At 37.6% G+C, this 17,819-nt stretch overlaps 1 protein-coding gene across 1 annotated transcript in view; it reads right to left on the bottom strand.

The window, feature by feature from the left end:
- DNAH11 (dynein axonemal heavy chain 11) overlaps positions 1-17,819 on the bottom strand; it is a 337,006-nt gene that overhangs the window by 240,129 nt on the left and 79,058 nt on the right. Inside the window, exons 21-28 of the mRNA XM_073238711.1 lie at positions 13,990-14,148; positions 12,996-13,079; positions 11,345-11,503; positions 8,565-8,687; positions 7,730-7,852; positions 5,515-5,739; positions 4,376-4,467; positions 2,931-3,057 (exon numbers count right to left, since the gene is read on the bottom strand). Of these exons, the coding sequence (XP_073094812.1) occupies positions 2,931-3,057; positions 4,376-4,467; positions 5,515-5,739; positions 7,730-7,852; positions 8,565-8,687; positions 11,345-11,503; positions 12,996-13,079; positions 13,990-14,148 (1,092 nt within the window). The remainder of the gene's footprint in view (positions 1-2,930; positions 3,058-4,375; positions 4,468-5,514; positions 5,740-7,729; positions 7,853-8,564; positions 8,688-11,344; positions 11,504-12,995; positions 13,080-13,989; positions 14,149-17,819) is intronic.

The raw sequence follows: 17,819 nt of genomic DNA on the forward strand, positions 1-17,819 counted from the left end.
ACTTCAAAGCTGGCAGTTTAGGACAACTGTAAGCTGTGTTTACCCTGTAGCCACCTGGCTGGACCCCTTCAGCGGGCAAGCAGGAAGACCCACTTCCTTCTGTCAGCATGAGGTGACAGCACTGCTGCCGGCATTTATCAGATGGCTGTGAACCTCTGTGCTGTGCTTTTAATATTCAGTTTCATTCTAATTTAAAATCTCTTTGACATCTTACACTATTTAGTTATTCATTAAGGAACAGTACTAGTACTGAGCAGTGTACCCCAAATCCAGGAATTCACAACTTCTGATTAAGATGTTAGGAAGAAGGGAGTGCAAGGGCCACCAGGTCAGTCTCACTGACACTGGAGGAGGTGTCACTTCAAAAGACTGAAATAATGCTGTGAACATAAAAAGAATAATTTAAAAGATACACATATAAGTTTATTTTTTTAAAAAATTCATCCTGTACCTTAGGGGGAAAAAGGGAAAAAAAGTCCATCAGGGATGCATCTATATCTGTGAGCCATCATGTTGTCTGGCTAAGGCAAGATGCATTTTTTAATTATTTGAAAGGAGGTAAAGAGAAGTGGTGACAAGCATATGTTGAATGACACGAGCCTAGGACTTCAGTTAAGGACCAAGAGACACTGGGTATGTGCACATTCGGAGGACAGCAAACAAGTTAGGACAGATGAGCTCCTCCAGGTCTCAGCCCCTGACCATCATTTACCTTCAACATCCCTTCTATGGCAAACACTGCTGGGGGTGGCCATCCTCACACCTGTGTGCTACCCACCCTGGGAGGGGATGTGCCAGCTTTCCTCTCTCCTTTTGGGGAAGGTGAGGGATTGTTTCCCAAACTTCACCCTTAAGTCATCAAGTGAGAGGAGCTGGAGCATCACTCACAGAAACTAGAGGGACCTGCAGGAAGTGAATCCAGGACGCTGTCACTTGTCTGGACACCTGCTGGGGTGGAAAAGGAGGAAGATGTAAGCAGACAGTTGATTACACTGCCAAGAGCAAGAACTGGAAGCGCTGAGATGGAGTGAGAGCTGCGGTATTTCCACCTGGAAGGCTCCCCTTGTGCCCTGATGACTGGCCCCTGTATTCCACAAGAGAGCCTACCTGTGGATGTGCCCTGCTGGGGACAGGGAAGCAGGAACAAGCACGCAGAAGGGGAGGTGGCTGAGAGACAACACTCCCCCTACCCCACTCCATGATAAACGGGTAGGGGGAGGAATAAAAGAATTGAGGTCTCCCTCCCAACTCCAAGTTTCTTACGTGAAAGCCTGACCTTGACACAGAGGTGAGACTGGAATTTTAAACTAGACATTGCTGAGCCACTTTTGGTTTACTTATTTTTTAATAAGAAAAAGGGAGCCAGGGTGTTACAATACTTACCCAAGATGATATAAAGGGGTCTCCTACTCAGTATAAAGAGATTCATCAGGGAACATTTGAGATTAGTAATTGTAGAAAAATAAAACAGTTTCATGTCTGTACTCTCTGTAATTAATACTGTTCAATAAACCAGTCACCCAAGTGTTTGCTGTGTTTAAAGAATTAAAGAAAAAGAATACTTTCTTAGTTACAGATTTATGTGTCTCTCTTCTGATTTACATATTTAAAATCCAGAATTATAAGTACTTTGGACAGAAGTCTTTAGGGACATGTACCTGGAATAGAACATTACACCCTCTACCTCACACAATCACCCCTGGCAGAGGGTCCAGCTGTTGGTCATAAGGCTGCCCCCCAGAGATTACTGAAGCATAAGTGTGGCATGACTGCTACATTTGAAACTTCTTACACACACATACACACACACAAAGTGCCCAAATGTGTGTTACACAAATGAAAGATGGATATGCGGGATTCCTAGTCAATATACTCCAAGGGATTCTATTTATGACACCTCCTGGAAGTCAGCATGAATATGTGAAACAGTGTCTGAGTGGTGACCTTGAGAATGTGGCCAAAGGTGACAACAGTGCTGTGATGAACAGCAAGATAACACTTGTGTTATCAGTAGCAAGACCAGCCATCCAGCTGAATTTAGGTTCAAACTGAAATGATGAATATGAGAGATAATCAAGATAAATACTTTTCCCAAAGAACAGAATCTAGGAAACTGTAGTATGAGGAGATACATATCCCAAAGACAATGACATCAAAATGTGTAGAGAAAGAACATGGAGACAACTCTGCAATGAGGAAGTACAACCTCCAGCTTCAAAATAACCTTTCCTAGAGTTAGCTCCAGGAGTAACAGCCTATGTCAGCTGTAACGGCTGTAATATCTAGATGGATGTGAACAATTGAACAGGTACAGGCGGAAGGAACATCTGCTCAATGTTTAAGGGAAGGAGTGCTTTGAGATTTGTACAAAGTTTGTCTCTAATCTGAGCACTCATATTAAAAAAGATAACAGCTGCTCTTACTTGCTTTGAAGACTGTCATGGGTGGTATGTTATTTTTGTTTAGGTATGGGAAAGTTACAGGGCTAGGTAGAGGGTGAGACTGAAATTATATCAGTCCAACTTAATAGTTATGAAGGTTACTCTGCAGTCAAGGGGGTAGTAAGATGTTACCAGCCATAATCTTGTTCCAAGTGCCCGATTCTCTCCTAGGAAAGCTGGTAACTAGGCAACAGATACTCCTGCCCTTGTCCCAGAATTCTGTGGGGTTTAGAGCCCAAGAAACTTCTTTAACTTTTACAGGGTCCTAAGCTTTGTGCATTTGATACCCTTGCCCTTCACTGAGAACCAGGCAGTTTCTTTTCCTAGTTCCTTCAGCACTGCCTCTGAGATCCATCGGTTGCTGCAGTAAGAATTTTTATTGTAGATTTTCTATCTTCTGGCACATGTGACATGGTAGATGGTATTTGAAAATGACAGAGAAACTGACATTCCTTAGCTAACACAATATGAGGCTTTCAAAAAAATTACCTGTTTAGGTTGAGCTCCCTTTGAGAGAATGTCAAGTAAGTCTGCAGAAGAGACGAAATAGAAGCGTGGAAAAGCCACACGCTTGGTCTCCAGGTATTCAGCAAGAGCTTTTTCACAAAGAGAAAGCCTGTATGAATGAAAAATCTCTCTGAGCATATCTTGCCCATTCACTTATTAAAACAACAACAAAACAAAATCCAGGTCCTCTCATCTGTCCATTCGTCACAATAAGCTTACTCTTTAACAGGTAACCTACCTTCTCTTTGACACCATCATTCTGCTAATAACTTGACATACAAGTCACGTCAAGGAGGAGGAGATACACACACACACAACCATTAGTTGAGACTAAATATAGGTCAGTCTTAGGTGGATGTCACTCATCACTTTTCTTAATAACACTCCTAATCAGCTGTATTAGAAACTCAACCTGAGCACAAAATGCAATAGTTGAGATGTATTTGGTTTAAGGTCTTCGTGTTCCCACTGTCTACAAAACTTCAGTTCTCTTTGGGGTCATGGGAGTCACAAGACCCACAATCATTTCTCCTTCATTATTCCTAGCAGAGCAGAATGGCCACAGGCAGAGCCCCAAGCCCCAGATATCAGTGACTGAGAAATGACTGACTGCTGTGGAGACCCATCCCATTCAACTGAGGGCTAACTTTATTTCTAAAATACTCCCAGATTATGAAATAATGCTGCTTTTGTAACACGTTTTTATCTAGGGTTCTCCTCTGCCTTGCAATGAAAAGTGATTGCAATTCTGCACAAACCTCTTCTTTGAGTAGCTGATCTATTTTTTAATCAAAAGCCAGAATATTCTTATTACCACTATCTGATGTAGAATTATATGTGAAAATGGCCCTTACATATTACACATAATTATATTTTATAAACAATTATATAATTATATGTAATATGTCATATATTAATAATTAAATGTGTAATTTAAATGTGATAATCTGTAATAATTTATGTAATATACAATTGTAACTATATATTACAAATGGCCCATAGGACAAGGATTTCAAAAGTAATAACATGCTAAGAATAATTTCTAATATAATACTACATACAAACTAAAGGATATAAAATAATTGAGTGCATTCCTAATTCCTGCCATATGGTAGATACTTAATAAATACTTGTAGGATGGTTCAATAAAAGAACTGATCAACCAATCATGTTGATTCTCTTGATGAAAAGATATTCTAATTTTATTATTATGATAGTCCTTTCAGCAAATAAGTATACTTGGATTTGTTTGCATTAACTCACAATATAAATGTAATAATACATATGTCCAAGGCATTTAAGTAACTATAAGCCTTGGCCTGAACAATTAGGTAACCTACAATAACATGATGTTAAATATTGTTAAGTATTTGAAACAAATCTCATAAAACTTTAACAGATCGATCATTTTATAATTGTATTCTTACCTGTACTGTAAATCTTTAAGTTTCTCATAGAGATTAGTTCTGCATGTGGCTTCTAAAACATTTTTTATTGTAGCTGTCTTGAACATCAACTCCTGTGTGAAAGTACAACACGAAGCCGTTGATATTAGAAACTACTTTCCTAAATTTTTCATCCATTTTGCGAATTAAAAAAGTGAAGAAGAAACAAGCTATAAGATATCAAGGTCAAAGAGACTTCTAACACCACGTCTGTTCACTTTTGCTTTCTAGCTTCTAGATGAAGATCAAAAGAAATGTAATCATACAGTCTTTATCAAAATAAATTCTATAGACATTACCACCACTCTGGGTCCACACAGGATTTCTCTCTTCTAAGACAAACAAATAAAAAGAGAGTACATTCACATACAAAAAATGAGTTGAATACTAAGCAACTGTCTATTGTCTCCTCCTTAAAAGTTAAATACAATTCCTCTGCATGTTCTGGTTTAGGTAGGAAGAAAATATATAAATCCCATTTCTATATAAAAGGGTATACCCATTATTTTTGGCTGAACATACCTTAAATCATGTATCATTATTATGTGTATATCTATCTCCATGTGTTCTGCGGCTCTTATGAAACAAATAAATAACTGCTAGTATTATTTTGTCACTACTTCCCCTCCTCAGTCTTTTACTTAATGAGGATGACTCTGCATTGCCTTACAGCAGAGGTAGGCAATCTATGGACTATGTAAAACAGCTGGTCTACTGCCAGTTTTTGTATGGCCTGAAGCTAGAAGGGTTTTTACATTTTTAACTGGTTGAAGAAAAAATCAAAAGCATAATATTTTGTAACACATGAAAATTATATGAAATTCAAACTTCAGTGTCTATAAAGTTTTATTGGATCACAGCCACACCCACTCATTTGTGTAGTATCTGTTTTCTTTCAACCTACAATGGTAGCATTTAGTACTTGTGACACAGACCATATAAAACTCCAAAGTCTAAAATATTTACTATCTGGCCCTTTACAGAAAGTTTCCTGACCTGTTTCTCGAAATGCAAAGTACACTTATTTTTATAAATATAATACCCCAAATCATGTTTCTTTACAAGATTTTCATATTGTTTGGAAACCTTTGCTATGTAGAAAACAGTCTGCTTCCACGAACCTTAAATTCCGCATCTACTCCATGAAATCTTCCAGCATCTTTTACAAGCTGGATTCGAGTATCTTCTGAACAAACAAAGATGCTTTCCAGGTTAGACCAAGTTCGCTGGACCTCCATCCAAGTAAAGATGACTGAATCTGCTATGTTTAGTTTATTTTGCCAGCTTAAGACTTGCTCAATGAAATATTCCACATACTTACTCTGAAGCAGAGTCTGCAGCTGAACCTATAAGAAAGGCAAAGAATTTAAAGTAACAGCTAAATTGGTAGACTGTAAGTTCCATGAGGGAGAGACCATCCTATTCTGTTTATTGTTGGGTTCCTAGGACCTAGCATGCAGTGCATGGAATAGGCATTCAGTAAATTGTTTGCTAAATGAGTTCATTAATGGCACTGTATATTAACATTTTTTTTCCATAAGAAAAACTACAAATATCAGCAACTATTTCACATCTTCTACAAAAAGACCATGTATCTTTTTATAAGCAGAAAAAATGATTGTGCACTGGGGCCCAGCTTTAGGATTAAATTTTATTCTTTCATCTTCTCATGTTCTCCTGGCCCCTGCCTACTAATCATTCCAAGGTGGTAGGTCTTTTTTCTCCAATATTGAAAAAATAAAACAAGCTTCCTTCCCTCCAGCTTGCTAATAAGCCTTCAAGCTTCCATTTTCCTCCCCTTTCAGTCTACTACCAAACTGCAGCTTTCTTAACACCAAGGCTTGCTTTAGTGCCACGCCATTTCATGAGCACATCTCACATTCTCTGGCACTGAAATCTCAGTCACTGAGTAGACTGGCCTCTTCTCATTCTCCTTCGGCTCTAAGTATTTAATACATTTGATTCTCCTTCCCTCCACCCCAGCTTTATTGAGATATTATTGACATATAACATTGTGTAAACTTAAAATGTACAACTTGATGATTTGACACACACGTAGATTGTGGAATAGTTACCACAGTAAGGTTAGTTAACACCTCTCTCCCCTACATAATTTCTTTTTGTGGTGATAATATTTAAGTCTATTCTCTTAACAACTTTCAAGTATATGATAGTGTTGTTAAGTACAGTCACTGGGTTGTACACTAGAACCCAAGAACTTATCTTACACCTGGAAGTTTGTATTCTTCGACAAACACCTCCACCTTTCCTCCACTCCCCAGCCTCAGGTAGCCATCATTCTACTCTTTGAATCTGAGTTCAGCTTTTCTAGATTCCAGTTACAAATACAGTATTTGCCTTTTCTCTATCTAATTTATCTCACTTAGCATAAGCCCTCCAAGTCCATCCATGTTGTTGCAAAAGAAAGGATTTCCTTCTTTTTTATGGCTGAATAATATTTTATTGCATATATGTATCACATTTTCTTTATCTATTCACCCATTAGTGAATACACAGGTTGTTTCCATGACTTTTGACTTTTCTGTGAGGAAAAACCTTGCCTGTGGTTTCTATGATATTGCAGTCTCCTTTTTCTATTATTTCTCTAAACACTTACTGTCTGCCTCCTTTATGTCTCCTCTTCTTATTCACCAAACACAGCCTTTTCTGAAGCTATATTCTCAGCTGGCTTATCTACTTTACCCCTCATTGTCTCTTTGATCAATTCTCAGGACACCAACAATGACCTCCCCACCTACTATTGAGTCATTTTACTCTTTTACGTTTCTTATCTCTCATGTCCAAAAAGATGCCAGCTCATAGCCTTAGAATTCAAGAGCACATATGCTGTGCTATGGATGGTCTTTCCAGCCTTACGTTTTATTTCTCTGAAAGAAAATCTATATGCCCAAGAAACTAAACTCTTAAAATTACCTCTGAATGGCAGATACTTTCCAAGATGCCACCAACATTGTCCTCATTGTCTGTAACACCCTTTTCTGATCACCATTCATTGCTGAAATCCAGCCCATCCTTCAAGGCTCCACAGGAGCTCCCCTCACCTTACAGAGCCCTCCCTGAGTCTTTCACCCTCCCCATCAGAGCCTCTCTGCCTCCTTTTAGACCCCTTGGAGCCTTTTAGTCTGTCTCCCTATTTAAGGGCAAGTTCCTTGAGAACAAGTATTCCTACCTTTTGATCTGAAATGGTACCATGTGTAGAGTCTGGTATAATTAGATGACAAATGAATGAATGAATAAATATTGAATACTGAAACTTGGAAAAAGTTTAAAATCATAATTTAAAAGAAAAAAGCCTGTAATAAAAATCCATCTTACTTGGTTGTGCTCTAGAATTTCAAAAAGTTGCTCATCAGACTTTAGCAATGGAATGCCTGTCCGATAATGAACGTCATAAGAGAACTCCATTGTGGCCCAGGTCTGACTGATTTCATTGATAACCTAGGCATAAACAGTGTTCAGTTATGTGCACAAAAGTTAAGTTAGGCCCAATATCTAGGCTATCATCTGGAATTTTTAAAAACTTTTTATAATTTTCATAAAAACGTTATAGATTACTGGCTTCAATTTTTTTTTCCTCCAAATAATTCAGGGTGATGACATTTAGAGAACGAATTCCATGACAGAAGAGAAACAAGCCTCACACCAACATCAAATTTCTATTGGATCAAAGTTTTATGTCATTCACTGAAACAGAACACTAGAGCAGGAAGGAACTACAAAAGTTATCTAACAGCTTGAAAGGCATGGTTAACAAATTAGCCGGCATGATATAGGTAGTACTCTGAGTACCTGTGAATCCCAGTTCCTGGGTGAACCTGGGTAAGTTAATTACTTCCCTATACCTCAATTTCCTCATCTATAAAATAGGGATGATATTACCTGCTACAGAGAATCAAATGAATATAGATAAAGCACTTTCAGCAGTGCTTGCTACAAAATAAACGATATGTGCCTTTTGCTGTCATCATCATCAGTGAGTCAGCGCTCTTGTTTTACGCATTTGTTGAGCCTTAGAAGGATTCTGTTTCCTGCCCAAGTCGCACACAAACTAGCATTATGGAACAAACTGGGACTCAGGAGTCTACACGCCCATGGCATGAGGACTTTTGAGTCTGCTTATGTACAAAAAAACCAGCCCTGAGCACACTACCTTTTCAGTCCCCAGTTCTTTCATGGCTTTGTCCACAATGCTTTGCACATCATCTTCCACTTGGTGTAACCGCAAGGCTAATAAATCTGCCAAAGTTGTGGCTTTGTTTATTGAAAATTTGACCTAATAAGGAAGAAAATCAGGCAAAATTTATATTCTGCATATATTAATGGTTCCTTTTACCTAATAGCCAGAGAAATGAATCATAGCTAAATATACTGAAGTTAGTTAAGTGCATCTCCAGTTCTGCAAGGTGTGGACAACCAAAGACATTACTTTTTAACCTAAAATTACTAAGACACCACCCACCAGAAGGCAGGGCTATGGTTTATGCCTTGTTCACACTACAGTACTTTCTTTTATTTCATATCCTTCTCTTGTCAGCTCATTTTTTATCTCCTTGCCCACAAAACCTATTTTTAAAGAGAGTCACATTGTTCATTTATTACAATTTGGTTGAAATCCCAGGAATCAGGAAGTAGTTCATTTGGCTTGTCTTCCTAAAGTCCTCTATTCACTGAAAATAATTTCCAGTTGTTTCCGTGATTTAACCTAGTTTTATCACTAATTTAATCTTAGTTCCTTGGCCAAAAAAAAAAAAAAATCTTAATCATTATTCATATTTACCATGCAAAAAAGTAATTCACATTTACTTCCTTATCATTTTGCTGACTCCCCACCCCCAACCTTAGTACTTGCTAAGAAACTCAGCTCTTCCTAGATGCCCAGACTCACTCTTACCCCTCACAAATGAAGAGCTGCCCCCACCACATGGTTGCAGCAAAGCCATTTCCTTTTCCACTCCTGCTAATATCCAGTCCCTGCTTCTTAGAGGCTGCCAGGCTTTCCCCAGCCTCTAACACTGCTCATCACCATCCACCCACCTCTTCACTTAGAGGGACTAAACCCAGTTCGCCCAGGACTGAGGGGTTTCCCAGGATGTGGGACTTACAGGGCCCAAACTTGGAATGTCTTGAGCAAACCAGGTGAGTTAGTCACCCTATCTCTGCATCACTTTTGACCTCACTCCAGAGCTGATGCAGGCCAGGAACCCAGCTGTGTCTTAAGAGAAACAATGAGCAGGAATGAATCATGGCCCTCCTGAGTAGTGTGCAGTCTGTGCACTGAAAATGGACACCCACCCCAGGTGACAACTGAGTCTAGCTGCTGCTCTGATATCCTGGGACAGCTTGGAGGAAGGTACTATTTTCTAGATTATCTGCCAGAGAAGGTGCCCTTTTCTAGCTGACAGAAAGGCACAATACAGCCAAGAGACCATGGTGAGGAGACAGCTCAGTGGAGGGGATGTAGGAGGGAGACGGGCACACAATCTATTCGGAGATGAGCAAAGGTTTTCTACATGAATAAATACATCCGTGAAGTACAAAGTCTAAATATCCAATGTCTAAAAGACTCTATGGAAATTATTGTAATAATAATAGCTTCAGGGACCACTTAGTAAGCACTTACTACAAGCTAGGTATCTATCTATCTATATTATCTCATCTCCAATTTGTTCACTAAGTCTACAGGGAAAACATTGTAGCATTATTTTTACTTTCTGGAAGGAGCAACTGACGTAGGGAGAAAGCAGGTAAATGACCCAAGATTCCAGAGTTACTCAGTGTTAGGGCCGGACAACTAATGCCTAGGCCACCCTCACTTCACTTGGTGGCTATTTTCCTCAGTTTCCCTACTTGGCAAATTTAGTTTTCCAATCATGGGACCCCTTCTTTCCAATGTGTGCCTAGGAGAAAACACACACATCAGGCTGGCCTTTACATATTTTAAACTCATAAAGGTCACCTTCCCTGACAAATAAAGTGTAAGGTTGTTATATTTGCTCTTCAATAGGTGTACAAAAGCAAGGAAATAGAACCTCAAGTGCAATGGGCACATGAGACATCATTTTACATTCTGCAATAAAATTAAAATCATCAAAAAAGGCCATTAAAAGTGACATTAGTAAATGAATTGCATGGGGGAAAAAATCACAAATTTCAGAATTCTCTCTGCCCCTAAATTCACATCTATACCCTCTGATCTTCTCCACAATATTTCAGATTCTTTGCAAACAGGTCGTGCTTTATAAAATGCCTCCACAGTATTTCACTTGATCCTTGCAAGATTCCTCTGATAACATGAGAGCAAACAGCAGCCCTCTCTTTTTATTATTAAAAACTCAAAATAGAGAGGTTAAGTGTCTTGCTTGAGATCACATAGCCAGTAAGAGATAAAAGGCGGGTGGCCTTAGTTCCTGCCACTGTAACAGAATACCACACACTGCATGGCTTTCTTTCTCACAGTCTAGAGGCTGAAAGTCTGAGATCAAGGTGCCAGCAGGTCAGGTTCTGGGTGAAGGTCCTCTTCTGGTTTACAGATGTCTGTCTTCTTGTGTCTACACATCGTAGAGAGAAGAACGCTCTGGTCTTTCCATCCCCTTCTAGGGGCACTTTTCCCATTCAGGAAGGTTCTACCCTCATGATCTAATTATCTCCCAAAGGCCACACCTCCCAAAACCATCAACATTGGGGATTAGGCTTCAGCATATGAATGGGCAGGGGTTGGGGTGGGCAGCAGGGGGTACATTTAGTCCATAGTAGGGGTTTAAAACTAGGATCTTTGCATACTCAGCCTGGTGGTCCTATCTCAAGAAGCTTGGCCTCTCCTATTTGCACAGAAACCTTGTCACAAATTTCACTTCATCCCAAATGAATGTAAACCAAGGAGTAACACTTCAGTCACAAAAACATTCAATTAAGGAGACCCAGAGAACTTACCCCAATGGCCTTCATCAGCTGGTGCCAGTGCCGGTCTCTGAGGGCAGGGCTCTGTAACTCCGTGACAGCTTTCAGAGAGGTCAGCATGTCCTTCACCATATCTTCCAGGCCTGCATAAGTGCCCCAGACACGGACTTCCTTGTCTAGTGACCAGATTTCCTAAAGAAAAGTGAATCACACACACACACACACACACACACACACACACACACACACACACACACACACAGGTCTCTAAATATAAAACACGGTATAGTTTGCCTCCTTTAAAAGAATAAATATACATTTGCCTGGGTTACTAGAGACAGTGAAAACATGAAAGCCCCTAGGCTAAGGACTAAAACCAGAGAAGTAGGAAAGGATCCAGTTATTCATATATTACAAATCCATTATGTACAAGGCATGTTGGATTCATTGATTTCTTACTCATAGGCTCTAACTGGATGTCCCATGACTCATGGGACAGTAAATGTAGGGAAGTAACAGAGTTTAATGGACATGTGCAATGAAGAGGGTTACCTCTAAAAACATTGGTGGAAAACTGAGATTGCTACCAGGATTAGTAAAGCCTTCCTGACCTGTTTCAAATGGTCACCTTGGAATATTAGTTACCTTTGAGTGTGTGCTCTTTGAAACTTACATATTTCATGACTTTAAGGTGTCAAATAGGGCTCTGGACTTGGCTGTCTTCTTGGCCCAGGGAACATCAACAATCAGCAATGAAAAAGCCCATAATAAAACAACAAACTCAGCGCAAAGGACAATGCTCTACTTGTTAGAAAACATAACAACGTCAGCTAAGAGTGACGACTATTTAACTCATTCTGAGGTGAAATGGTCAAACGTAGAGGAGATAACTAGGGAGTGAGCACAGTACTGAGGGTCAGTGACCTCATGATATCCAAAAGTATGATGGGACAGTTTAGTTAGGGTCTTTGGGGACAGGATATTGTGGGAGAAAAAAACAGGAAGAGCTGGTAGGAGGTGAGCACAAGACTGAGTAGAGGCAAGGATATTCTAGGGTGAGAAGAAAGCAAACTATTTAACTGCCTTTCATGGCTAGACATTTTGGCTTTACCCAGAGCCTCCACTCTCTTCAAAGGGCATATGGCTATGGGGACTAGATATCAAACCAAACTGAGCTAACCTAAAATAAACTCAGTTCTGTATATATTGATCCCCCAGGGGTATTGGAACAATCAAGAATAAGAACAAATAGCATGGTTATTTCACACATGGCCACATGAGACATACTTAAATGAGTTGTCCCAAATTCCAGAACCAAATGGTATCTTTTAAGATACAAAATACTTACAGCTACTAAGGAAAGAATTCAAAATCTTCATAAACCCAACCTCTCAGCCCTGTACTCTCAATCTCAACATCCCTTCCTTCCACAGGAAGCTCATGATGGGAGTTGCTGCTCAAATTCATTAGCCCTAATACGCTTTTATCCATTCACTCACAGAAAGGCAGGCTTGATTAGAAGTGCAACTGTCTGAGAATTAAAAAAAAAAGTACCATCTCCTATCATTATGTTTGAAGTAAATAAGGACACGAGGCCCAACACACCAGATACTGGGTTAGAGAACATGGAAGGAGGTGGGGCTGAGAAAGATAAATTGTTGGAATAAACAGTTATGGAACTTGCCTTGGCAAACCTTCTGAGTTCTGCATCCATCTGTTCCACATTAATCTGTCTCCACTGGGTTTTAGTCCAATTATCAATACTTCTCTGGAAACGTACAAGCAGATAAAAACGTCAACAACATTTGGTGAAAGCAAGTCTCCACAGCAAAATATATAAACTGATGTTACAGTGACTCTATCATCCAGTGGGAAGCCAGTTATTTAAATATTAACTGCACTTGTCAAAACTTCCCAATCACCAAAACAGAAAAGTTGTCAGAACATGTCAAACTGAAGGCTAAAACATTATAATATATTAATTTCTAGTAGCAATGACAAATTCCATTCATACACCATCATTATTTAATCCTGAGTACTTTGAATTGATAAATATATTACCATTAAATACCAGATTTTTATGATCCTACATATAACATAAGGTGTTTTCATAAGACAATCTGCAACCATTATGAACACATTTCTCTTAACTTCTTGACAATATTGTCTTGTTAATATATTTCTATGTGATTTTCAACTAACTTCAAAGAAAATTATGTATAATGCATGTAGCAATATGCCTAGTTTCCTAGAACTTATTTTTATACCTAGGTTTGTAATCTAATTAACCATACACACATTTATTTAAATATGTACATACACAGGCTATAAGCATGGGTATAGACATGAGTTTGTTGCCCAAGTGACCATACATGTATAATATATACTATTCTATTTATATCTCACCTAATCCCCAAAAAGGATTTGAAGCTCATAACTCATTATACACAGTTTCATCCATATCTAACAATAAAAACAACTAATAGTTCAGAAAAGAATCTTTTAACAGATACATGAACTCTAATCCTGGGGATGGGGGAATACAATGTCCATATATTTCAAGATTTTATAAAACCCAAATAGAATGATATAGACACTGCCAATGCATAGTTACACAAAAGAACTACTAAGAGGAAAAAGAGAAAAAAAAAGCATGCTTTCAAAAGGCAAAGTCTTACTCTAACATAAATAATGACATCCCAGAGCCCCTTGAGCAATTTTATTTCTTTGCGACACAGCTTCATTTGCTTGTACTCTGGAAGGGCCACTTCAAAAAGATGAGCAGATTCTTGCATATGCAACATTTCTTCTTCTAATGCCTCAAGCTCTTGATTTGCCTAAGGAGAAAACACACACACTCTTATTCAAAGAACAGCCAGAGAAAGAGAAGCTACAATTCTATAGCTCTCGTTATGCCAACATTTACAACTTTGATTTTAAAAAGAAAATGCAAAGAAATCTGCAGTGTAATTATTGGGCAAATGTAGAAGGCTTTCAAAGATCAAACTCACAGTTACTCAAAAAGTGAGGTAGACTATCAGTAAATAATGTTATCATTACTCTATACATCAGCAAACTTTTGCTCTGTTATTGGATTTCTATAAATACAATTCTTCCTCTTGATTTTCATCGTACAGCTGGGGTCCTTCCTAGGAATTTTCTAGAGATTCCATGTAAGAATAAACCACTTCCTTCTTTAAAAAAAGACCTTTGGATTAAAAAAAAACAAACAAACTAGATATTATCAATAGTACAAAATGAACTGAAGAGAATTCATGAAATAAAACACTGGAGCCAAAAACAGCACAGTATGAGAAATTTCACCAAGCGATTATTTTTTCCAAGGCTCACCTACCATCTCATCTCTCTAGAATAGTTTGTTTTACACCAAATAGAAGACTGGTTCATTTTTTTTCTTGATAGGCCAATTCTTGATTTTGGTTCTTATTAACATAGAGTATATTTACATGCTAAGAGCTCAAGGAGTACAGAAGAACAATTGGAAACACAGATTGACTCTCCAATTCTTCTGGTTGCAATTTCTCTTCTTAATTCTGTGCACAAGTTGCTGTTTCCTGATTTACCAAGTTTAGACATTACACTAGGTTACCAGCTTTGCAAAAGAAGGCAACTTTTCCACTTTGTTTTCTCCTATCCTCCTCACAATATACAACAATTATATTTTTAGTTCTTATGATTTTAACTTTAAATAACGATACTCAATCCTTTGTGTTTCAACTTTCAATTCTGTGTCTTAATTTCCTACTATGCAGGCAAGAATATTAGCGCTCCAAAAGTCTTTCATTATATGTTATGTATTACTTTTTTCTAAGTGACACTTTTATTTAAAAAACTGCAATTCTCTTAGCTTTTCAAATCTTTTATCAAGAAAAATTACATGCACATAAAAAGGTCTGCTTGTGAACATACACACCATCCAGCTTAAGAAATACTGTTAACTAATAACTCTTCATGGCCTTCTCAATTTTATCCCTCTCCTTCCCACCATATAAAATTAACCACCAAATTTTTATTTAATATTCCCAATTTTTTTCACTATTTTCACTATATAAGTATGTACTTCTATATGCTAACCTGCTAAAATTTTTGTTTTTGGAATTTATATGAATAGTTTTATACCATGTATTAAGGTATTTCAATTACTATTTATTTTTGAGGTATACCTGTATATTCCTGAGAATGAATGTATGTGAAGTTCATTTATTCCCACTGCTATATAGGACTAGCTTGTATGAATATACAATTAATTTATTCTATTTCTGATAGTCATTTTGGCTCTTCCTGTATTTCACCATTAGCACTAATGCTACAGGAATTACCATATCCCCTGATACAAGTTTTCTGTAGGGAACTCTTTATTCTTTAATGGGTTAAGAATGCCTTTCAAGAGTTTCTATTGTGAATGAATGTTGAATGACACCTTAAAATTTTTTGGCATTTCTCAACATAATATTTTCTCTTCTTAATTTATTAATATGATAAATTACATTAATTTTATAATACTAGATAACACTTGTTTATAAATTAATAAATTTAATTATGTTCTGCTTAGTGCATTGCATCTATGTGTACATAAGCACCCTGGCCTATAATTTTTCCTTTCTCATATTGTCTTTTTATGATAATTAGACATTCCTCACAGAATAATTTTTGAGTATTCACCCTTCTTCTCATCTCTGGAATCATAAATGAGACGCTTCTTGAAGGCTTCCTGGAATTCATCTGTAATGCCATCAGAGCCTGTCATTCTCTCTGTTGGAAGATTATTTTTCAAACTACTGGTTAATTTTTTCTTTTTATTTCCTATTGGTTCATTATTAATAGTTATAGGACTATTTGGGTTTATTATATCTTGAGATGGTTTTAGTAAATCACATTGTTCCAAAAATTTATCCATTTTAAGTTTTCAAATTTCTTAATTGTATTATAAGATCTTTTGAATTTCTGCTCTTTCTATGCTATCATTCCTGATTGATTCCTAAGACTATGAGTTTTTCTTCCCCTCCCCCCCATTCATTCCCTATTTATCCCACCATATAATTGCTCTGTTCTGAAGATCAAATTTGGCTTTGCTGGTCTTCTCTTTTCCTGAAATACACCAATGGAAGTTACTTTGGTGATGATTTGTTGGTTGTTAAATGCATTCCATTTTTATCTGTCTGAAATATCTTTTTTTCTCTATTGTTATTGAAATATAATTTTACACAGAATTTGGAAAATATCATCATCCACTACCTCCTGGCTTTCTTTGTTGATGATGAGGGGCATGCTCATAGCCCAAGCATTTCCATCTGTTTTTTCTATCAGGTTACTTTAAAGATCTTCTCTTTGTCTTTGGTATTCTATAGTTCAGTGCAGTATGTCTAGATGTTGACTTTGTATTTATCCTGGCTGGTATTCAGTGAATTTCTTGAATCTACTGATTCATGCTTTGACCAGTTGTAGAAAAATCTCAGCTATTATATCTCTGACTACAATCACATAAAGACATCATTCTAACTTCTTACTGTGTCTTTTAATCTTATTTTATATCCTCTATTTCCTTACACCTATGTGCTACCTTATAAGGATTTCTTACAATGTCATTTGCATTTCACTAATTCTCTTTCCACTTTAACTAGCTCTTTAACCCATTTTCTCTGCTGTTGTATTTTTAAAATATACTTTTCATTTCCATTTGTTCTTGGCCCTTTTTCAAATTCAACTGATCATTATTGATAGTGTTAATACGGAGAACTTGCTCATTGTTTTCAAGATTATATTTTCTTAATAAATATCCCCTAGTTTCTGATATTTTGTATAAGTCCGTATCTATGGTTTGCTCTTTCTGTAGCTTTTATACATAATGGTGTGTTTAGTGACGGTTTCACACTACAAATTCATGTTTGACTGAACTTCATCTGCTAGGAGACTAGAATAAGAGTATGTTTTCCAGAGAAGATTTGGGTTTATTTCCACTAGGTGGCTAAGAAGAGCTACTTGTAACCATTTAAATTTCCTGGCCTGGAAATTCCTTCATCCTAGGGGTAATATAAAATTGAACCAATATCCTTGTGAGAACAGATCCATATTTACAAATTCCCAAAGGATTCCCTCCTCCCCTACTCTGAGCTTCAGCAAGGACTGACAGCTCATCTCACAGGCTGCAGGTTTTTCCCAGCCCACCCTTTTACTGAGGGTATAACTTCTTGAGAGCATCTCCTATTCCCAATGAAACTGTTCATCACAAAGCTGTAGATTCTGGTACTTTGATTTGCCCCTAAAGCAGCATAAGCTTCTATGTTTGACTCTGCTTTCTACCCTGGTTTCACCTACTCCTTTTATTCCCCTGCCCTTTAGAGATTGCTCTTGTTTTCTTGGGAGCTCAACAGCAAAATTAAAATGGTACATTTGTAAAAATGTTTCAGCATCTGTTTTATAAAGAGGGGGTTTTCAAAATGCCTAGTCTACCACACTCCTCAAAGCCAACAGCCCTTTTATTTATTCT

Source organism: Manis javanica, chromosome 6, assembly GCF_040802235.1.
Source record: "Manis javanica isolate MJ-LG chromosome 6, MJ_LKY, whole genome shotgun sequence".
Lineage (NCBI taxonomy): Eukaryota > Metazoa > Chordata > Mammalia > Pholidota > Manidae > Manis > Manis javanica.